The following is a 25,404-nucleotide window of genomic DNA, read 5'->3' on the forward strand; positions in this document are numbered from 1 at the left end:
GAATAAAAAGTGTGTATGGAATTGTGAAGGATACTCCAATTTAAAAAATATATCTGCATCGCTTAAGAAACATTCAACTTGTAAAGAGCATTTAAGTAGTTCTTTGTCCTTTAAGGATGTACAAAAAAGGGAGTTTTCTGTTCGTGACTTGCTAGACGAACAGTCGAAAATTTCAAAAGTCAAGTATAATGCTGAAGTTAAAATAAACCGAGAAATTATTAAAAAATTAATTGCTTTAACTTGTACTTTAGCTAAACAGGAACTGGCTTTTCGTGGCCACGATGAGTAAGATGACTCTCTAAATCCTGGAAATTTCAAAGCAATTTGGGAATTAATGTTAAATTCAAATCCAGAACTAAAAGATCACTGGCAAAAAAAGACTTATTTTAGAGGCCTCTCAAAAACGATACAAAATGAATTCATTGACCTGATTAAAGACGAAATTTCCATTTTTATTCAAAATGCCATCATTAATTCCCCATTTTTTGCATGTATTGTTGATGAAACAACCGATATAACTGAAAAGGCACAGTGTTCAATTGTATGCAGGTTAGTAGATGCAAAAGGCATAGTTCAAGAATATTTCTTAGGATTCTTTGATTTAGGGGAAGATCGAAATGCTCCAGCGTTACGCGATTTACTGTTTAGTGTGATTGGTAAATTTGACTGTAAAGCGAAACTAATTGCTCAAACCTATGATGGAGCTAGTGTTATGTCGGGCCAACTAAACGGACTACAAAAATTAGTAAAAGACTCTGCACCATTAGCTATTTTTACCCATTGTTTTGCGCATCGCCTTAATTTAGTTTTACAGCAAAGTTGCTCCAATATTACGGCAGTAAAAATATTTTTTTCGACTCTTCAAGGAATTTCCGCTTATTTTCACCAATCCTCCAAAAGATCCCATTTCTTAAATAAATTTGTCGGAAAACGAATTCCTACAAATAGCGAAGTGAGATGGAACTCGAATGCTAAAGTGTTAAATGCGGTATTACAGGAGAGAAAAAAATTAATTGAAGTATTTCAGGAGATAATGAATTGTCCAGAATCAAATGCGAAATCAATTAGGCAGGCAGATGGGTTTAAAAGAAAACTGGATGATCTGGAATTCGTATTTTTATTAAACGTTTTTAGCGACATATTTCAACAAACAGAGCTCTTATACAATGTGTTACAGAAAAAAAATAATGACATCCAGTTTTGTAACCGTTCCGTTTCCAGATGTCTTGAAGTGTTAAAAAGCTGGAGAAATGACCTGACCTTTTCTAAGCATATTAACGTTGCTGTTAGCGAGACAAATACAGAACTTACCTTAAATCGTAATGAACTTGGTGGTTTACCCAAAAATGATATTAATCAAAGCACTTTGGATAAAGCCAAAACTAAATTTAGACGAATATTTTTTGAAATTTTGGACAATAATATAACTCAATTAGAGCAACGTTTTTCGGACTATAGCAAGTTTCAATTTCTGCAGTTGGGTGATACTAAAAAATTTTCAGAATATGGAGGAGTATTTCCGCAAAAACCATTGGACTCGTTAATAAATACTTATGGAGCACTTTTTGATAAATCATTATTGAAAACAGAACTAGAAACCATTTTCTCACCAATACACCGTGAACAATTTTACGATAAAAGTTTGTTGGGTCTAATTAAAAGTATGCATGATAACGACACAAATGAAATTCTTCCTGAAAGTTACAAGTTGTTCTGTTTACTAGCTACAATACCTGCAACCAGTGCTTCAGTTGAAAGGACTTTTTCTACGTTAAAGCGAATAAAAACATCTTTGCGGAACACAATGACTCAAAATCGGCTTTCATCCTTATCTATTTTATCAATCCAAAAGGACATTCTCGCTCAATTAGTGGAAACTGGGGACACATTTTACGATAGGGTAATTGACAAATTTGCACGAAACAAAGATAGAAGAATGAACTTGCTTTATAGGTAATAAAACTCAAAACTGATAATTTGTTTGTGTTCAAAATACTTTAAATGACTCCTTCTTTCTGTGCCATTTTTAGTAGTTACTTGTTACTTTTATGTACGTAGGTAACAATAAATGTACATATTAAGCTTAACTACTGTCGTTTCGTTTCATAGTGTCCCCCTTTTTAGTTCTCCAGTTCTCCCAAATTTTTTAAATTTGATAGAAAAAAAAAAGTTTTTTTTTTGGAAAAAATTCTTAGAGTTAATGTTTCAAATGTATAATTGATGTATACTTGACAACACCGGCCTATTATATGATTCTTCGGGCTTCATCGTGAGTGGGCACTCCTGCTATGGCCTACCCAAAATTTAACCCCACGAGCCGCCACTGGCGACCGACCCCGCTGTCCTTCTGCCCGACAATTGAGTCAACCATGGCTCACAAGCTCGACGAACACTCTTCCTTCCTGTTGGAGGACGATGAGGACTTCTGTAACATGGACGAGGAAGAGGAAACACCCCAAGACGAGGCCGAAAAGAAAACGGACCTAGCTATCCTTCAATCCACCCCTTCAAACCAAGAAGAGCTAACCTACTACTACGTTGTCCTTATGATGCGTAGTGCCAAAAGGAGGCACGAGAAGAAAATGAATGAACTCCGCCGAGTCTTCCACCAGGCGACCAGGGCACTTAAGAACCGGATAAAGGCTCTCGAATCCGCCCTGCAGTCCACTTTCGCTGCGGTACAGGCCAGTACCACAGTCGAAGCCCCCCCTGCCGCCCTGGAACCGCCTGTGGAGTTAATCAAAATGGCCGAACTCCCAGCAGGAGCCTAGCTCCTGCCCTGTGACTCCAGCTGGTCTCCAGGACGAAGACGACGGGTTGGAACCCGTCGTCAGCAGGAGGAAGAGGAGGGAGACGTCAGACCCGGAGACGGTCCCGAGGAAGATGCCAACCTTCGCGCCACCCGACCAAGCTCCCTCTACCTCTAGGGCTGGGTTCAGGAACACTCCTCCTGAGCCCAGACCCGAGCCGGTTCCACCGACCCGCAGGACCCCTCCGATCGTCATAAGGGAAAAAACAAAATTCGAGGCAGTCGCCGCCGCCCTGAAGTCAAAAGGAGTGCAACATGGCCATGTTGTTAATACTCGCGACGAAATAAAAATCCTCCCTCAGACCATCACGGACTACAGAGTTACCCAGGACTATCTGAACTCCACAAAAGTGCCGTTCCACTTTTTCTCCCTACCAGAGCAGAGAAGACTGTACATCATCCTCCGAGGTCCCTTCGAGCATTGGTCGGCCGAAAGCATTCTGGAGGACCTAAGAAAGCTAGGCTTACACCATCACTCAGCGGCACGGTACTTCAACAGGAAAGGCAGCTCTCACCACTGGTCCTGGTGCAGCTCCCGAGAGAAGAAAAGTCGCTCACGGAGCTGCGCGGCGTGAAGATAAGGGTAGAAGCCCAAAGAAATAAAGGAAGAAAAAATATGAGAATACAGTGCCACAGGTGCCAGCTCCATTGAAACGTGTGAACCATTGAACACAAGTGCGTGAAGTGTGGCCAACTTCACGCCACCGCCGAGTGCACCAAACCACGCGACCAGCCGGCCACATATGCCAACTGTGGAGGCCCTCATACCGCCAACTACCTGGCATGAATCTTTTAGATTAACCTGAAAAAATATTCTTTTAAATAAATATCAGTTTCATAGTAAAAGCGCGAAACATGCGGACGGCGAACATGTGGCAGCGGGAGGGACAGAGAAATGAGGGAGGAAAAGAGAAAGACGATGAGACACGTACGAGAGCGGGGAAAACAAGCTTGTTGCACTAGATTGGGCTCCAGCGCGATGCATGGGGCAAGTATAGGAGATATCTCTCCTCCCTCCAGTCTTCTTGATGATCGCCATCCAAGAAGACTGGAGGGTGCAGACCAAGAGGGAGATGTATGCACAAAAGCGTGCAAGTAGTATTATAATTTAAAATCTTTGTAATTTGTATTTGTATCTTTGTAATCTTTATCTCTGCTAGATTATACCAGACCAGAAATGTTCTATGATTTGACTGATGTAAAAACTCTTTGCGAGTCAATCAATGTCCCAAATGTAGAAACAAACATAGCACTAGTATCTCAGTTTACTACCAAAACCCCCAACGATTAAGAACTAAACTGTATTGCCAACTTCATAGTGGCATTCATGATGCTAAACTTCTTTTTTGTATTCTGGTTTTTCAGAATACAATACATATAATAATCGTTCAGTTAATGCCAACATTTTAAAGAGAGGATTAGAGTTTTGATATCAATTGCAGTGTGCAAAGCATTAAGGAGCAAATACCTTCAGCTTCCTGATAACAGTGTTGAATAGCTCTTTATTTCCGTTGGATTGACTGATAACAACTTTATAATGGAAGCAGTGTATATCTCCTGTAATTCCACCACTCAAATATACTCAACTTATTCTGAAACGCTGGATTTCCTGGTCTTACAGATGCCGAACTCTGGTTTTTATATCATTGGAGATTTTAACTGGAATGCTTGTGTTTCACAGATGGGTTCTATATGCTCTATAGTAGTCTATAGTATCATCCAATATTGCATGACCTAATGGTCACGCAATACTACATCATCTACTTATTAAGCTTGTGGCCGAGTAATGTCCAACACATGCAGTTTTGACAATTTACACGAAATATCGTGATAATTCAAATGTAGTACTTATAATATTTTATTGTTAATTTATTATATCGCATATTACTATGCATGTATATGCCCAATTAGTAGAATAATTCCCCACCCTCTGGAAACAAGCTAAAATTCTGCCATTAGCTAAAGTAAAAAATCCTACGGATTAAAGCGATTTTCGCTCAATATGAATTTTGCCAGTTTTGTTTAAAGTTCTTGAAAAGTGGAGTCGTAGATCAATTTATTCTTGAAAAATATTTTTGTCCTGTAAAACAATCTGTCTCGTTCCAACTATAGATGTTCGACTGCATTTTTGATGTAACCGATGACATTTCCAGATCTTTGGACGAAAACATATCAACAGTGCTTGTTATGTTGGATTACAGCCAAGCTTTCTGCGATTGAGCTTTAGCTTGATGCGAATCTTTCATCTGGCGTTCCACAGGGTAAGTAGTATTTTGGGTCCTCTTCTTTACTCTATTATTCCATTTATACGTGTGAACTTGTTACGTGTTTAAAAAACTGAAAACATTATATTTATCCTGACGACATCCCCATAATTTTTTCCATTGATCTAGAGGGATTCTGATTACGCCTACCATTATTTAAAATTGCCATATGGCCGATCCTTAAGGCATTGTTTATAGCTAAATGCGAAAAAGTCCGTCGCTATGTTTTTTACTAAATATACTTTAAGACAAAACCATCCTAATTGCATTTTTATATCAACCTATTATAATTGGCTTTTAAATGTTCTACTGCGAAACTGTGTTTTTAAGTAACTTCAGAGAGCTTTATTTCTGGAGCTGAAACAAGTTCGGATAAAATATGTTCAGTTTTGTCAGCTTTTTGACTTTCGGAACAAAATGCAGTATCGAGAATTTTTCGTGAATGAGCCTGATCCATGATCTCAAAAAAAGCAAACTGAAACATCTGGCCCTAAAGCTAGCATAGCTAACATTATCTTGTCGGCTGCAGTAAGTAAAGGGATGTTAGAAAGAAATACTCCAAATTGTTGTTAAGCAGCGAAAAGGTGTTTACAGAATCTAACGCCTATACCAAAAGGACTGTCGCAAATCTCTACAGTGGTGTCCACACTATATGTATATTGAGAGCACTAGTAGTACAATGCCGTTACGCTTCCAGGCAGTTCAACATCATTTATTTGGTTGTCTCTGCGGGAGTGTGGATACATTTTTTTTACTCCTTATAATTTAATAAATTTATTTTGGAAATATTTGGATTATACTTAGCAATTATAAAGCCCTTAGATTCTTATTAAAAATTTAGTGGGGAGGTAAGACAAAATCATAACAGCATAAGAAATAACATAATTTATTCAAAGCCCCAAATAAATTTTGAGAACAACAACTCGATCTAATTTCTAGTAAATAAAATTATTAATGTCAATATAGTCACCATCTATGGTTCGAATTAAACAGCAAATCTTAAAAGGTACGCCAAAAATACCCTCACACAACTAAAAGGCCATATTGTGATAATGGGTGACCTTAATGCACATAACCAGGAATGAAGCAGTCATTCAAATAACATAAATGGCAGACAAAAAGGAGAAACGATCAATGAGATGGAACAAATACAAGAATTCAATCGCCGCTTAAAAATCCTGGCCCAATTGACTAATAAATTATTGCTTTAGAACTCCCAAGAAACAATTTGGGAAAGGCTCCTAGATTGTGGAAATAGTGACCATTATCCCACTACAGCCAGAATAAATGACAACTCCACAGCCAACAAGAAAGCTCAACACATAATTCAACACAAACCAACAAGAAAAAATCACAAAGCTGACTGGAAATGCTATCAAGAACATATACAGTTGTGAATAGACAACAAAGACGACACATTAAGATACGAGAACTTAGTCAATATAATTCAAGAATCGGCTGAGTTACGTTAACAAAATTGAAAACTCATAATGGGACCAAGAATGCACACCACAAAAAATGAGAAGACAAACTGTTTTTAATTATAAGAAAGCACTACTATGGAGAAGTTCATTGAAATGAAGCATCAAATTGTTCAAGTCATAAAATCTTATAGTTATTATAGCCCTGTGTGGTACAATTTTTTAATATCTCCTTTGGGGTCATCTAAAATAAAAGTTTCCGTATTGAAACATTTACGCACATAATGTCAAAAATTGATTTAATTTTTGTTTAAAGATTTGTCAAAAAAAAAACGGTCATAAATTTTTATATAAATAAGTTTGCAAACAAAAATTGTGATTTTATTTTTTTTCTCTGCTTTTAGATTATCGATATTCAAAAGGTTATTGCGCATTCATATTTATTTTATACCTTCATTTAACGATCATATCACAACATACCTCTCCATTTGTACAACAGAGGTGGGAGGGCGGTTTTTACCCCCAAATAAAAATAAGTATGAAACAGATACGAAAAAATTTAATCTTCAAAATAAGGGGATCCGTGATTTTTTACTTTTTCAGTAAGTAATTTGTTTATTTAAAACTTAATTTTTTTACTATCTACTTTATGAGGATTTAATACGGTTTCTATTATTTTTTAGGTAATATTTTTATAATGGAAAATAATAACAAAATGTCTCTTATCGCAATTATCGCAAGCTTGCAAACTTAATATATTTGACAATATTTTAAAACGTGACACACGACTGAAATTATTTATATCTCATTTAATAGTTATTTCATGAAAAATAAAAAGTAATTACTTAATTAAATTGAAAAATCGTATATAAGACCATTAATTTTCCTTGAACTGTATCCATTGAATTTTTGATGCTTTTATTACTACAAACATTAAAAATGAGAAGTCTTCAATTGTTATGTGTTGTGGTTGTGTTTATCCAGCTATCACACCAGGTAAGTTTAAAAAATACTTTTACTAGCTTTAAAAAAATCTATTTTTTAAGTGTTGTGGTAGTGACCCAGTTCAATTGTGTTGACTTTTAGGGGGAAGCTGAATAATGGGTCAATTAAAATCCAAGCTCTCCCAAACTTTTTTTCTTGTAAAAGTAACGTTTCGGACTATACTAGGCCTCCTTCAGGGCGAACAGAAAAATTAAAGGCCTTCGCTAGACTGTAAAAAGTGTGATTCCATTTGAGTTATTAGTTTTTCGAATTTGGAACCATAAGGTCTTGTCTGTTAAAAGCCCTAAGGGAATTAAAAAAAAAACAAATTATCAGGTGTAGTTAAGTTTGGTTAGTCGTGGAGTTCTTGGGGTATCATGCTTCAAAGAACCATAATGTATTTATACAGGGTGTTCGGCACATAAACCGACAACATTTTTTGGTATATTTTTGGGGTCATTTGAAAGCTTTTTACCCTAATACCTTGGGTCCTAACCCCAAGAATATGTCAAAAAATTTTGTCGGTTTATGTGCCGAACACCCTGCATAGTCGCGTTGTATGTCGGATCAAAAGCAAAACCGTTATGAAAATCATGTAACTTTAAAATTCAATATGTCAAATATTTGTCAAAATGTATTAATTGCATCCTAAATCAATGTGAAATATGAAATTTGAAGATCAATACGATCCACCGTATTTATATTTTTCTAAAAATTTGCCGAATTTTGCTGGCCGCAATACACAATTTTCCCCGATTAATATGCACATATTCGGAAAGTCCAGAGGTTTTCTGATTAGATGGTATCTTTAATTGACAGCTTCCGGATAGTTTTCATTGAAAATTTAACGAAACTGTGACACCCTTTCAAAAAAAAACAAGCCGAGGCACTTGCTGTAGGCGGCCATATTTCACCCGCATCATTTCACCCTTGTGGTGACGTTTAACGAAAAAAATTAACGAAAATTGACTTTTTTGTACAAGGAAAAAGTCCATTTTCGTTAATTTTTTTGGCGTTCATTTTTCAGGGGCAACCGCAAATGAATAAAACGCGAAAAATTCAAATATCTCAAAAACTATGAATGTAAGAAGAACTCTAATTACACGTAAATAATCGGCTTATTATAGTATTTGATACCTGAAAATATAAATCGTCCAGGTAGCGCCACTAGCAAGTTGTTAAATAAAATATGATATTTGGGTCGGACCTTCATAGGAAAAGGTAATTATTTCTCGTCCTTCTGGTAAATCACAAAAATTTCGTTTATATGACATCTGAAGAAAAATAATAAGGCTTTTTTTATAAACACTTTTTTCCCGAAATAAGTACCGTTTAGCGAAAAATTCCAAAAAACTGAAAATGTCAGAACTCTTTTTCAGTGAGAACAGAATTTTTTTTTTTTTCAAAAAAAAGCTCTAAATATGTCGTTCTTCTTATAAAACTAAGTGTTCGCCGAAATATTTTTTTTTAAATTATTTTTGAGCCTCTGAAGTAGTTTGAATTTTTTTTACTCATTATTGTTCTAAAGATTTATTGTTTTGTTACGGAATGCGATTATACAGGGTGTTTCAGAACTATGGGATCAAACTTCTAGGGGTTGTTCAGTGCAACAGTAGACTCCATTTGAGTATAGGTACCCATGTCCAGAAATGTGTCACTATGCCACTACGGCCCTAAGATGCGTTAAAATTTATAAGAAATATTAATTACCTAAATAGGATCTGATGCATATATTTTTACCTTTTGTATATGATACCATCACAACAATTGTTCAAAATGTCTTACTCCAACCTCAATACACCAATTTAAACGCCGCACATGATTTCGGCGGACTACACTAAAAATTTGATCCTCGTTTTGAATGATTTCAAATGCTGCTGTTATTCGTCCAATTAAGTCTAGCTCTGATTCTACTAGAGTTTCGTAGAATAAAGAATTTACATGTCCCCTCAAGAAAAAATCGAGCGACGGTAATTCGGGTGACCTAGGAGGGCAAGAAACTGCTCCACCTCTGGCAATCCAACGGTGCCCAAACCGCTGAGCCAAATACTCGCGTACTTGTACAGCAAAGTGAGCCGGCGCTCCATCATGCTGAAACCACATTTGCTGTCTAACGTTTAGTGGAACATTTTCAAGGAGTTTTGGGAGAACTTCCTCCAAGAAACGCAGATAAATAGGTCCTGTTAACCGTTCCTGTAGAAGATATGGCCCAATTAAATAATCATCAACAATGCCTGCCCATACGTTGACAGACCAACGATTCTGATGTTTTATTGGAAAATTTACACAAGGATTTTCTTCGTCCCAAACATGGCTATTCCTACTATTAAAAATACCGTCTCTTGTGAAAGAGGGTTCATCGGTCCACAAAACATATCGTAAAAAATTTGGTTGTGCAATGATGTGATCCAGAAGCCATCGACAAAATTCTCTATCGACAAACTCTAGGATGATAATCGGCTGCAGTCATACCTTGAACTTTCTGGAAGTGGTAAGGATGGAGTTTTTACTCGTGTAGTACCCGCCAGACAGAAGCGTTACTCGTATTCATATTCTTAGCGACGTCACGTGTGCTATTTGATGGTTCATCGGCAACTCGCTGAAGCACCTCTTCTTCAAATTCGACCGTTCTTACGGTTCGAGCAACACCAGTTACATGCATCTTGGTCTTAAACATGCCTGTCTCAGCGAGCCGCCGATGAACCGCAACAAACTTTTTGTAGACAGGATGCTGTCGTTCGGGATAACGTCCATGATACAACCGCGATGCTGCTCGTGCATTGCAGTTTGTTGCTCCGTATGCCAAATGCATATCTGCCAATTCTTGATTGGTAAAGTTTTCCATTAGCAATAAATGTTTAAAAATTGTAAGCCATAAAATTTTTAAACATGACATTGAGAATTGACATTGATAAGCGTTGATTTTAAACAATTGTTGTTATGGTATCATGTACAAAAGGTAAAAATAAATGCAGCAGGTCCTATTTAGGTAATTCAGATTTTTTATAAATTTTAACGCGTCTTAGGGCCGTAGTGGCGTAGTGACGCATTTCCGGACATGGGTTCCTATACTCAAATGGATTCTTCTGTTACATTGAACAACCCCCAGAAGTTTGATCCCATTGTTCTGAAACACCCTGTATAATAATAAAATACATTATTTTACCAATACATACCTAATATAGGCCGAAACGTTGCCATTAAAAAAACAGTTTAGAGAGTCTTTTAAAAAATATATGCTTTTAAAAATAAAAGAATCCTGAATAGTTAAAATGTGTAACGTAATAAAACTCCAAAATCTTATAAATATTAATTTCATTTGTAATTGAACAAGATAAAAAAAAGGAATAATAACAATAAGAATGTTACAAGAAATTTGTGTCACATTTTCATACATATTGAAAATTGAATGATAGATATCGAATATGTATGTTTTTTTAAATTTATTTTAAATATATATATTTTTTAAATTTATTAGGCGGCAATTGAAAATAGAATTGTTAATGGTAAAAGAGTGTCTATAGAAGACTATCCGTATCAAGTGGCTTTATTTAAAAAAGAAGTAATAAATGACAAGTTTACATTTGGATGTGGCGGATCCATAATCTCCCAAAAATATATTCTTACTGCTGCTCATTGTGTATCTTTCAAAGGGTAAGATAGTATTATAATATAACTGATCTTAAAATGTAAATTCATAAATTCAATTAATTATTTTAGGGAAAATATACCTGCTGAACATATTTTTCTTATGGTAGGAAAATCAAGTGTAGCTAATTTTGATGAACAGTCGGCATTCAAGTCTAATAAAATAATAGTACATCCGAATTACAAAAGTACATCAGTGACAAGTGATATTGCCATAATAAATCTTAAAGACCCTATAAAATATTCTAGCAGAATAAAACCAATCAGGTAACATTATGGTATTTAAATTTATTTCCAAAATCATTTTGTTATATGATGAGGATGATTGACTACCGATGGTACGTTAGCCGTTTATGGAAAAGAGAACGTAGCATTTTTAAGAAAATTTGGTAGCTGTGGTAAGAGACAAATGATCTATCAGTCTAAAATATTTTCAGCATTGCCGCTTATATAGAAAAAAAGCTTTGATTTTTTAAATGGAATACCCTATATATTTTTAGATATTTTAATTTTCTGTTTTGTTAGGAGTCTTTTTTACTGATACTTCCCTATACCTATCTCTAGAGTTTATCGTGTTTTTTGTTAAAAACCATGGGATAACTAATTGTTTATTTCTCAGCTAATATTTTTAATATCACTTTGAGAGACCATCTTAATTAACTTTCTATACCCTAATTTAATCAGCATTATAAATAGATATTATAAATATATAGATTCCTTACGTCAAAATAATGTGATTGAGGTCGACTTGCCTTATCCTAACTTTAATAGTAGGTAACTGAAATACGGGGTATTATTTGATTTATCATTTTTTTCTCATAGGTTCTGAACCAAATGACATACTGACATGAAATTTAGAACATACGAGTCTTATAAAAAGAAAAATAAAATTTCGTATACAGTTTTCATGTTTTCGGTAGAGGCCGCTTGTTGCGTTAGTTTTTACTTTTTAAATCCCCTAATTTTTTTGCAGATTCGTATATTAGTTTGAAAAGTATCAAAAGAATGTCCTTTTTTAATATTACATAGAAAATGTATACCTTATTAAAGTCGCTAGGAGCAACCATTTTCGGAATAATTGCACTTTTAGGTTTTCATAACTTGCGAATGACTTAAATTTACTAGATTTTTGGCAATGCAATCCTAAATAAAATAAAATTAATACCTAAGTTTATTGATATTTATGTAAAATTAGAATAGTTACTAAATAAAAAAAAGATATTACGACTTTTTTGTTAATTCTTATATCATAACCAAAGTAAATGATATTTATTTTTTTATATTTTATTTTCAAACAAATATACCAAAAACAATAATAAACAAAGAAACATACAAATAACGCTACTGTAAAAACTGTTCAAAATGCCCTCTATTTAAATTATATATGCATTTTGAAATACGTTTAACAAATGACTGCCGTATCTTAAAAAGAAGATCCTCATTATTTTTTAACATATTTACAGAATTTACAATTTTTTAATTTAGTTCATTTAAATTATTTATAGGACTATCATATACAATTCATTTCAAATATTCCCAGTTTAAGTCTGGACTACGCGCAGGCCAAAACAAAGGCCCTCCACGGCTAATCCAACGTTCGGGATTTTGTTCGTCAAGGTACTTGCGTACCTGTCAAGAAAAATGCACTGGCGCCCCACCTTGCATAAAATACATGTTCTGTCTAACATTTACTTAATGGTAGATCTTCCAAAAAAACCTCCAAGTTCATTTCGTGAGAAATTTAAGTACGAGTCTCCGTTCAAATTAGGTGATAGTTCATGGGGGCCTATTATATGGTTTCCAGTAATACTACACCAAATGCGATACTACACCTAAATTCATGCGACTGACAACAAAATGGGGGTTTTCAGTATCTCGCATATGAGCATTTCTAAAGTTAAAAATTCTAAATACGCCGCGTCTAGTAAATGTAGCCTCGTCTGTGAATAACACTCTGCTAATAAGCATTGGATTTTCGTTTTGCATGCGGTCCATTAAAATGTACTTGCGCATGTTTACGCGCAAGCATATCACGTATCTCCAAATTGGTAAACAATTCCTGGCCAATCAAAAGTACTTATGATTAAAATAAGTGAGATAAAGCTAAAAAGAAGAAAAACCGAAGACACTTCACCTGGTTCGAGCAATATCCCACCAGTTGAAGGGAATTAACTAGTGAATTTCCTAGAAGGTGTGATAAATGATGGTGATGATATTGTGCTAAATAGAATTTTGCGGCCATTTTGTACAGAACTGACTTTTCCATAACCCATAGATAAAGTTGGAGAAAGGTTAAAGAAATCAGGGTATGGAAAGTTAATCAAGTTGGTCTCTTAAAGTAATGTTTACATTGTAAGTTTCTTAGGAACTTAAATAACTAATTAGTTATCCTTTCGGTTTTAACAAAAACCGCTAAAGATGGGTATAGGGAAGTATGATTATAAAAAGACTCAAAACGAAACAGGGAATCAAAATTTTTTAAAATATATAAGATGCCAATAAAAACATCAAAAAAGTTGCCGTTTTTCTATATAAACGGCAACGCTGAAGTGCTGAAAATATTTTAGATCGATAGCTACCAAATTTTCCTAAAAATGCTACATTCTATTTTCCATATACGACTACTGTACCATCAGTGGTCAATCACCCTGTATCATATCTCTTCGGTTTACAGGTTACCAAATCAAAATGCATTAGATTCATCCTATTATGGTAAGATCGCTGTAGCAACTGGATATGGCTTATTATATAATAATACAAAGACTACAGATTTACACGCTGTTAACCTTACAATGCCGAAGTCTAGAGGCTTGCATTGTGATGCTACAGATATTTGTATCCCACCACAGGAAAATCAAAGGTAACGAAAATCAAATGTGGGATGAGATATTTATAAATCAAGGTAATCTAAAGTTGTGGTGACAAAAGCCTAAAGAATGAAATAAATATTTTCCTAAAATTCACACGTACATTCCATTGTTTCAAATAGATAATAGACGAGACTGCTATCTTCAACATAAGAAAATAAACGCGTTGTATTAGCCGCCCTTGTTCCCTATCATTCTTATAAGTTTTCTGCTGATGGAGAGATTAATTGATCGGTAACTAAAAGAAAGCACCTTCGTTGGAAGACCACTGCATACGCCTACCAGACGGGCAAATCCACGGACTGCTGGCTCTGGGAAATGGTAAAGACTGCCTGGGTATGTTTCTAGATATTGAATGAGCCTTTGTCCTTGCCAAGCACTCAAATGTCATGGCTTGGAATCATTGGTGAGATGGATAGTTTTGATGAGATTTCGCAGCGATATGTATCTGCCCAAGTTACCAGCGAGGTTGTCAAAACGTTGCTGGCTAGGGGCTCGCCATAGGGAAGAGTATTATTCCAAACCCTGTGGTGCCTATTAGTCGACAGCGTAATCAATTATTTAAACAGGGTGGCTTATACACGCAGACCTACGCTGACCACCTGGTAATCCAAGATAGCCCGATAATGAGGGCCTTGCTTATAGTGGAGAAATGGCGCCTCTCGGAGGTCTCAGGATCATTAGACTCTAAATTCTTCTGGTACGATCATGCATACATCAGAAATAATGAGGGGACCTGCCGACTTTGGACCTGCAGGAGGGCTTTCCGTAGAATCTGGGATCTGTTCTTGAAGATCCTTCGCTGAATTTACTAATCTATTGTCAGACCACTTTTCATGCACGTTCGTGAGATCACATATCGTTTGGTGACTCTGTATGGGGAAAACAAAAATTCGGACTCAACTGGATACACTCCAACGCCTCGGATGCCTAAGCACCATGGGTTGCATGCGAACGGCCCTAAAATGTCCTCTCCTTCTGATCTGCAGTGTTTATATGGCACCTGAGATAATAAGTTGTAACAATGAAATGTTTGGATAAGTGGACCCTCTTAAGATGGAAGGAAGCACCTGGCATGAGATAGGCTAAGGTACACATAGATATGGCCTCTGTCTGTCTCACCAGAAATCTACAGTACTTAAAAAGACTCCAAATTCGGCTAGAGAAATGCCTTTTAATCGAATACTGGTACTTAGGACGCCATCTCCATACCATCGGCATTGCGGACAACCCGGAATGCCGGTGGTGTTGGGAGGAGTGTGAAACTGCACACTACATTATCGAGGAGTACCCAGTACTCACGCGCACTACTTGGGCAACACCTGCGATATATCGAGCGACTTTGAGTCCTTCAAACCAAAGAGACTCATTGTTTTTTGAAAGACTATTGGCCTCTAGTAACCTTCGGTGGGGCAGGACGGGTCTATTAGAAGACTTATGGGCATAATAGTACCTTTGACCGTCCTCTACGGTGACCATTACTTGTTCTTATATACTCGCCAGACCATGGTTCTGGAAAATTTCCATAACGTTCCACTCATCTCCAGAGATATCGTGCGGTGTGCCCGTTTATGTATGTCTAATAATGGACAAGTAAAAATACCTAAAGTAATGAATTTACATATATTTATAGGTTCGGTAATCTACGAACGCGAACTAGCTGAACTGGATTTCTGAGGAATGATGGTGCTGAATAAGCACTAACCGTGGAAGAGGCTACATAACTCGTTTTTAAACGTTTTAACCTAAATTTAAAGACGTATTTAATTAAACAACTACTTTAAAAAAATACTTATTACACTAACTTTTTGCTGTATCTTGAATAGTCTTTTCACCACAGCTTGAGACACCCTGTATAACGTTATAATACAGTTTAAATCTACTAATTTTTTCGTTGAAATACATTTAATTAAGACTTTGGTTATACATGTATAGTATGTACATACACAGTGTCCCATTTTGGGTACTTTTACGGGGCACCTATGTTATTTTTAACGTGAATGGGATGGGGTTTTCGCCACAGTATTTTATTCTTTCGTGAAGCTAAAGATGCCGCTAACAAAAGTTTTATAGCGCTTTTAGTTTTTGAAATATAGGGCATTTTTGAAAATGTTGCATTTTGGGACCCCCTCGTATCTCAGTTATCCTTTATCGAAAAGGTACAATAATATTTTTATAGATTTTTGTTCCGTAGAATGCAGTGGTGTACAATATAAACCAAACTTGTTTTAAATGTAAGAAATTGTTAAAAAATAAGTGTAAAACAAAAGTAAAAAATGTTTCTTGTAAAAATGTTTTTTTAAATAGCACACTCTGTATATTTATAAACTTTAATCTCTATCTTTTTTTTACCGCTTTAAAAATATATAATATTTTATTTAAAATGCACTTTTTTTCAAAAACACTCAAGTAAATAAAAAATGTTTGATAAATTAAATTCATAACATTAAAAAACCATGATTTATGTTTATGACAGGAAACAAAAATAAATGTCAAATATATCTGTATCTTATCGGTTTTTTGATCGACTTTTGGTCAATTTTCTAGAACCAGTTTATTTTCGTTCTTTTGGTATTTTTATTTAACGGACGTATTAGCACTGAATATTCGCGCACTCCTTTTTAAATTATAAACCATACCAGGGAACATGGAGCATGTTGCGCATGCCTAAAACTCACTGCTGGATGGGAAGAGAGAAAACCATTTTAGCGTATCTTTGATATACTCTTGCTGGACTTTCCTTCGAATATAAAGTACGCATATTTGCTAAATAATTGCAAGATAGTAAACGTGGTTGTGGATTGTATTCACGAGTTAATGAAATAAACTGACCATTACTTTGACCATTACTCGTGGGCTCGAAGTGCGAGAGCCGTTGATGTAAGGTATGCAAACATTTATCATACAAATGATATTTATCAAGTTCTTCGAATAATGGATGAAATTACATACGTATTATATTTTTGGTAATTATTACATAATATAATATTTTTCTATTAAGTTTGTGCTTGCTAGATAACCAGAAAGACGGGAACCGCTTTTGGAGATATCTGCTCGTTTAAAAGTAAATTTAGTTGCACGCATCCTTTATTTAACCGCGTCCTAAAACGTACAATAAAAAAACCATGGAAAAAAAGAGATAGATGTTTTGGGATATATAGAAGCAACCTATAGCAGAACCTATAATAGAAGCAGACTAATAGTTTATAGGATTTTTGAAGGTCTTACAGCATTCACGTAACTAGAAATCCTTGAGGCAGTTATTCCGAAACTGCTCGAAAATATTCCATTAACCGAATATAATGCTGTTTAAATACAGCAATATAGTGCGCCAAGTCATAACTCTAGGCTATTAAGGGTATTTGTTGACTCTAGCTCTTAAGGGTATTGATAATAACTTTCCTGAAAGATGGATAGGTACCAACGAATCTGTTAAATGTCTGCTTTAGATTCTTGTTTATGGGGCTATATACAAAATGAAGTATTTAAAACACGATACGATGGTAGAGCTTTGAGACGCAATTCATTTAACCTTCCAAAATCTGCAAAAAATACCAATGATTTTTTCTAATGCTATTCAAAGAATTACAAAGATGTTCCAAAGATTTTGGACTAGAAAACCGATGTTCTCGGTTCCTGTATTCAAAAGCAACCCAATTAAAGGACCTAATGTTGTAATTATGTAGTTTTAAGTTTTAATAAACCCAACTTTTGTCCTATTCACATGTATTTTAATATGTTATTTTTGTTTATTTTTATTCGTTTTAACCATTTAACCTTGTCTGAGGCCCTAGACGTATAAATTTGACAGGACCCCTTAATCGTTATCCCTGATGATTGACATGTTCTAAGTCCGAAACATCCAATCCATGTTTTTGATGGTTTTTAAATAAATTTAGTGGAGGATGAGCGGAATACATTCAGTTACCATTAACAAATTTTTAAGTCAATAAATATATAGAGTGTCCCATTTAAAAAGACATAAGTTTGGTTAACTAACTCAAAACTGCTAAATAGGTAAGATTATTTTTCTCTATTAAATCTGCTATTACTTAGAGGAAATGAGACCAAACGATGCAATGAATATATTTCTTTAAAAATCGCTCCATACTTTATACTCTAAATCAGTTTGTCTAAAAATAAGTTTTTTAAAAAGTGTGTATGCTTCTAATTTCAAAATGTTACGTTTTTTATATAAATGTCTGATTTCTAAATCTAACCCTTTTTTCTTAGCAAAAACTTCAGCCTTCTTGGCAAAGTGAGATTTACTTTTAAAATATACATCCGTTAAAGAAAGTCCATAAATCTGGCAATAAAACGAGACCAATTGTCTCCACTATAGGTTCTCCAACTTACAACATTAAAAAGTTTTTAGTAAAGTAATTTGATACATTAAAAATAACCTTATGAATGTTTTTCAGTCAAAAACAGCCAACAGTTAATTTGAAAAGTCAATAATTTAATTCTAAGGAAAAATGAAATTCTTGTTTCTTGTGATGTTTTTTCTTTGTTCCCAAGCATTCCTATACCAGAAACTTAGAATATCTGATTGAACTTTTGGAAAGTAATAGTAATAAACTTTTTACTTTAGGAAAGTAATAAATCGATAATATCTTAGAAATAACTAAATTAACAAAACTTTGCTTGTCACAAAATATTTTTTAATTTATGAACTCGTTCTATGAACAGCTGGAAAGTACATCCATGGGTAATTGTGTAGGGTTTTATTTTTTTATACTAGTACTAGGTACTAGTTTTTCTAAATTTATTTATTATTTAATATCACATTTAAATCCTTTGCAGCCCTACTTTTATGTCAATATCCAAATTCTCACCTTAACTACTGCTTCAGTTTTGCGTCTGTTCACTTTGGGGGCAGGTGAAAGACACACGTTTGAAGGCCTTTTCGGGTGTTTTCTCTGAATGGCTCAATTTTGGGACTCTTTTAATATAATTATGTATTAAACAAGTATCAACATTTAACATCGCCGAGTGATTTTTTCTTAATATCTTTTAAATGCAGTTATAAAAAAGTTAAACTTGATAATCACATGTCACGTATTCTCGAAACTTTCTTTGGTGCAAAACCCTCATGGTTGAGGTAAGTCTTTTTGTCTGTTTTTGTCTAAAATCTCTTTTATATACCTATAATACTGGTGATTATAAAGCCGAGTTTACATTGGTATAGTAAACGGGTTAGTTACTGGTACCAGTAGCTTGTAAGACAACAACTAACCCAATGTCAACCTATCAATCAGGCAAGTACTTGTGCAAGTAGCCAGGACAGGCAAGTGAATAACCCCATCTATTTACTTGCTTACTAGCCTTCTCCTTTCACCACATTTCGCACTAGCCAGGCAGGTAGTCACATAACACATAAGAAAGTCACATAAGTCACATAACACATCTTATGTGTTATGTGCAAGTAGTTTAGTAACTAGTCGAGTGTAGACGGGTCTGGATGCGCTTTGGCAAGTGAAAAAGTGAAATCAGTGCGGTAGGTAATTTTCTTAATTTTTATTTGGTATTAAAATGAAGTGGTCCGAGGGGGAAACCGTTAACTTTATCGGGAATACGAGTGTCTCTGGAATGTTACCAAACTCAGTTACAGAAACAATCAAATGAGATCGGCAGCTTTGGAGAAATTAGTGCGAGATATGGGTGTTGATGGATTCACCGTAGCCGATGCTAGGCAAAAAATAAAAAGTCTGAGAAATACTTACAGCCAAGAGTTGCAAAAAATAGAAAAATCTATTAAATCGGGAATGGAAGCTGATGATGTATACACCCCAACATTAAAATGGTTCCATATTATGCATGCATTTATGAAAGAGACAAAAGAAAAAAGACCAACTCAAAGCAACATGGTAAGTTTATTTTCAAATTACAGATAAATTAATTAGTAATAATATTAACAGAACTGATTTTTTTTCGGACAAATCTTTCATAATATTATTTAGTAGGTAGAAATTCTGAGGTTACATTTCGTGTTCTAATTTTCATTGTACCGCAGTGTAAGAGATGACCCATTTATCTTGGAGTATTAACTAATTTCATAAAAAACGTAGCACTATTTTTTTAATGGGACATTCAGCCTATTAAATGTTTGGATTTTCTGACCAGCTACTTTTTTTTTAAATTACGGTTTACTTTAGGACTTTAGGACTATTTTAAATTTAAAAAACTAAAAAAAGGAAGTGTATTCTAGCTCTTTTATTTGTTTATTTACATAATAGTGTTACCTAATGTAGCAATTAAAATATAGGCCCTACAATTAGAAGTTATTCTGATTTCAACAAAATGCGTACTAAATAATAATAATAATAATAATAATAATTAACAGCGTAACTCATATTAATAGATATAGGTATTTGTTTTTTGATAACACTAATAAAATTAGTAAATTCTTGCTTCTTGCCATGGTACTGCTCCTTCGTTGTTAACGTATCTTTTAAGGTAATCCCGGAAATGTCTAACAAGTCGAGATGATTTGTAACTAGATGTTGCCCTTGCAAGATGGCTTGTTGGCCTTTCTCAAATTTGACACCTCAGCTCTCCATTTTCTTGGAATTATTTCTCCCGTGTCTATATTTTCTTCATCGAAACAGCCTGGTGTAGAAAAAAAATACTTATTCAAATTCTTATTTTTCTAAAATAAGTATTTGAATTTGTTTTACGTAGCCAGTTATGTAAGGCACAACAAGCTTTTACTATTTTGTCAACAGTTGCTAATTTGGAGGCAATTTTTTTCTCAAATACTCGAAATCTGCTAACAGAATACCAAATGCATTCTCAATGATACGCCTTGCGCGACTCAGGCGATAATTGAACATTTTTTCTTCTTTTGATAATGGCACAGAATTGAATGGTTTAGTTAAATACGTTTTTAGAGGGAAGGCATCGTCACCAACTAAACAAGTTCCTTCTGGAAGTATGCCTTTTTCTAAAGCTTCGTACATCGAGGAGTTTTGAAAAACCCCTCTATCGGATACAATACCATTACATCCAACATCGATATACGAAAAACAGTAATTCTGGTCTGCAATTGCCATGAGGTCCTTTATAGTTGAAAAACTCTGTTCCACAGTTTGGAGGAGCTTGAATTAATATGTGCTTACCGTCGATAGCCCCGCAGCACCTGGGAAAATTCCATCTTTCTTGGAAACCCCTCTGTTTCCAAGCTTCTAAAGTAGAAGGGACCTGAAAATAATAATCATTCTCAATAGACAGAAGAACAATGTTTGATTATAATATTTAAATTTTCCCTTTTTTTTCTTTTTAGATCTCGCAGCCAATTAGACAAAGTGAAGAAAATACGAAGAACGAACTGGAATCGGAACCTGGTACTTCTAAAGAAACATCAAATGCAACTTCTCAAACTACTACAACATCTGAAGTTCGAAACCTTAAAACAGCTTCTCAGAAAGCATTAGCATGCAGTTCCCTAGCGGGATCAAAAAGGCGATACCAGGATTTATCAACCGCAGTTTCAGAGCTTCGTGACATTAATTGTTCCTTACTGCAATCTGGTAACGAAGAAGATGAATTTAAGGCTTCTGGAAGATATATGGCCATCGCTTTAAAGAAGCTTCCGTTACACTTGGCCCTACAATGTCAAAATGAGCTGCAGACTACACTGACCCGATATAGGTGCATGAGTCTTACTCCATCACCCTTTATGTCACAAAATCTACCAAGTCCTACTGGATCTTCCCATTCTTCTGGTAAAACCTTGGGGTTCAAACTATTCAACCCAACCACCGTTGCAGTCGCCGCAATCTCCTGGATACCAACTACCGTCGACGCCGGCACCGTCTTCTGAACAGCGTTCACCTCTGTAATCTCCTGTACAGCAACCATCTTTATTATCTCCAACAATTTATGATTTACCACCGGCACCTCTTGACCAACAACAGCAATCATTCTCGCCTCCTGGATACCAACTATTCCAATCAACTTCAGAACAGAATGTATCATTATCGTCTACCACATCAACAAATAATAATTTGCAATTTGAAAATGTAACCTTTAAAAATATTAATTATTCCGTCTCGAATATTCAAAAAAAAAGATCGAAAGGAACTTTAAGTTATACACTTTCGTTCTGTATTCTTGATTTCATTTTACTCACGTAATAATGTGTTCATTAATTTCATATGTTTCTATGTTTAAATATATACATACATTTATAAGAAAAAAAATATGTTTAACTTACCTTTATATACTTATTCAGTGCATCATAAATTGCGTCGCAAACTTCTGGTACAAACTTCGATATTGACGTCTTTGGAACTGGAAAAAAATGTTGAAGGGTTCTATAGCTATTTCCAGTTGCCAAAAAATTAAGGGTAACTTCTAATTTAACATGTGCTGGTAAAGCGTCTCTTAAAACTGTATTGTTTCTTTGAATTCTAGGCAGAACCATATTCAGCAAGTCATTAAATTTACTCGGTGTCAATCGAAGGCATAATCTATATTCTTCAGGATCTTCCATACGAAGTTCTTTTAAAAGAAGAGTGGATGCACCTCTTGTACCTCTTCTATCTATCCACCTTCGAACCCGTATCCTTTTCGAAGGACGATATTCTTCTTCTTCAATCAAACTAATAGTTTCTTCAATTAAAATGCTCGATATTTTCAACATTATTCTTTTAACGCGATTTTTAATTATTAATTTTGAAATGCCCAAAGCGTGACGCCGGCAATGAAAAGGAGTCATCTCATCTACTGCACGTTGGGAACTGGCTAGCGAATAATTACTTTTATGTGTAAACACCTACTAGCGAATGTGAACTGTCCTGGATATACTTGTACAAGTAACTGGTACAACTAACTATACCAATGTAAACTCGGCTTAAGAAGGCTTTTGTCCTTCCAGGGTTTTTTTATTTCTGTTTATGCAAGAATTTTGAGACTGGAATGTTGACCTAACTTCAACCGATTTTTCCCTTTTCCTCAACTTTAACTTTTGCTACTCGCTGGATTACGTATTGACAAGATATTGTCCTGGATCACTGTTCGCCGACAGCTATACCTTGGTTTACCTCATGTACCAGACTAAAACTCAGCTACACCTTTCGAAGTGACCACATGGTAATTACCTAGTTTCAGTCGGAGGATTTTTAAGGCCAGTTGTCATTTTTTTATATTAACATTCTGTTTAAAACATAATATTCACCAATTTATTTAAAAGTTTTTTACTTATCCATTCATCTTTTTATATATAATATTTAATCTTATTTTGACATTATTACCTTTAGCCTTGTATTGTATATAGTGTATGTACATTAAAATAGAGTATCTATTTAATCTTTGGCCAAAGACAATCAATATTATCCGGTATAAAACAAAATAAAAATGGTTTCAATGCATTTTTAATTTGGTTCTTAGTTCGGAATCACAAGAGTTATTTCATGTATTTTGTGTAGATATTTAATTGGGAATTTTTATAATAAACCTGATTGAATCCTGATACAAAAGTGTTGTTCTATTCGAAATAACTTTCCAGTACTTAAGAACAGTTAAATAGTGAGTTAATGTTTCTCAATTCAAACAATTAAAAGTGTGGTAAGTATGTATCAACGTACAAACAAAGGCCTACCAATATAGAGTTGCTATTCGCTGTGTAGCAATATTTATTTACCTATAACATCTTTAAAAAAAAACGCTACGATTGCCTTTCTCCCTTTTTAGCAGAGCTCATCATGAACCGTTTTGAGTTAAATGCAAGAAATACATTCCAAAACTTTCCTCGAGTTTGGTTAATATATGTTAATGATGTGTTTCCCATGTTCGACAAAAGCAAATCCAATATTAATAATTTAGTACAACAACTCACAAACTGTTTACCATCTATTAAATTTACCTTTGAACAAGAACAAATAACCCACTTCCATTCTTAGATACTCTTGTCATCAAAAATGATAATCAGTTAGAATTTGATATTTATAGAAAAGAAACAAATACTTTTAGATACACAACTAGTAACCATTGTTTTCAACATAAAATGGCTAGCATGCATTTCTTGGTACGTCGTTTAGTCTCATTTCCTCTAAGTAATAACAGTTTTAATTGAGACAAAGTAACAATTAAGACAATTGCTAGGGGTCAATGGTTATGACGATAAGATTATTGATAACCTGATTAGAAAACATAGGTTTAAAGTTAATCTTAGAAACTCTACCATATTTCAAAAAGATGAAATTAAGCAAACTTTTGTTGCAATACCATATGATTCTACCTTAACGAGAGGCTTTGATAAGGTATTCAAAGACTTAGGTCTAAGAATGGTTCTATCAAAGTTCAGCCAAGTTACGAAATCCTTTAAGAAACCTAAAAGATAAAATAAAGACCAGGAGGAGAAACATGTAGCTCATTTGAAATATGGAAAAGTTGAAAAAGTCAAGTTTGGCTGAACATATTTATACTAATAACTTAATACTGATCAATTTGTAGGGATAGACAACTTAAAATTACTTAAACCAGTTAATAATAACAGAAAATTAGATGCATACTAAAGTTTAGCAATGTGCAAATATCAAAAAAAATATTCTTTAAGGGATAAAGGTCCAATCTCTTATAGTCATTTATATAGTTTAGTTAGTGTTTAAAAATTATTCGAAGAATTGTGGTTAGTGGTAAAACTGTCTTATAATTTGAGAGTCACACCAAAAGTTCCAACTATAGGACTAATGGAGATCCCGCAAAAGTGCCCAAAATGGGACACTATACATACGACATGTTTTTTAGTTTATAGATATAAGTATATTATAGTTTAAGTGTTATTTATTCAGGGGTATTTGTTCGGATGATTCTGGCGGACCTTTGGTTATAAATGGAGTACAATATGGAATTATATCCAATATGAAATTACAATCCGATAGTGATCATTTCTGTCAAAATGCAGAACAATTTAATTTTGCTAATGTCGTTTACTACAGAGAATGGATATCTACGAACTCTGATGTTGATGATCAGCATCCTAATATTAATGACGATTCGAAGGATGATAGATATAAAATATAATAAATCGAAGAGATGTATACAAAACTATGCTTAAAGGTCTAATAAGTTTGGAAATTAAACGTTTATTATACTTGAAAGGCTGTTTTAGCCAAATTGTACATTATATATTATATAACAATTGAAAATAATAAAAAAAACATTTTTAAATAAAATTTGTTGAGTTTTAATTTCAAAATGTAAAATTCAAAACAGTCGCACTTTATAAGTGCATATAAAAATTTCCTCTTTTCTGTAAGAAAAATTTAAGATTTAAACTGTTAAAAATGGTAAAAGACTAAAATGGAGAATATTACTTAAATGTCTCCGATTTCGTGATATTTTAACAAGCTAATTTACGCTTATTAAGCTAAATTACTAAAAAATAAAAGAATACAATTGTAAAAGTC

The 25,404-nt window shown here is 34.4% G+C and overlaps 1 protein-coding gene across 1 annotated transcript; it reads left to right on the forward strand.

The window, feature by feature from the left end:
* Positions 1-7,362: 7,362 nt before the first annotated feature.
* Positions 7,363-25,170, forward strand: LOC126748545 (chymotrypsin-2-like). Its single transcript, XM_050457862.1, has 5 exons — positions 7,363-7,490; positions 10,957-11,132; positions 11,199-11,393; positions 13,801-13,986; positions 24,787-25,170. The coding sequence occupies exons 1-5, from the start codon at positions 7,407-7,409 to the stop codon at positions 25,016-25,018; spliced, it is 873 nt and encodes a 290-aa protein (XP_050313819.1). The 5' UTR covers positions 7,363-7,406; the 3' UTR covers positions 25,019-25,170.
* The last annotated feature ends 234 nt before the right edge of the window (positions 25,171-25,404 follow it).

This window comes from Anthonomus grandis, chromosome 22 (genome assembly GCF_022605725.1).
Source record: "Anthonomus grandis grandis chromosome 22, icAntGran1.3, whole genome shotgun sequence".
NCBI classification, from domain to species: Eukaryota; Metazoa; Arthropoda; class Insecta; order Coleoptera; family Curculionidae; genus Anthonomus; species Anthonomus grandis.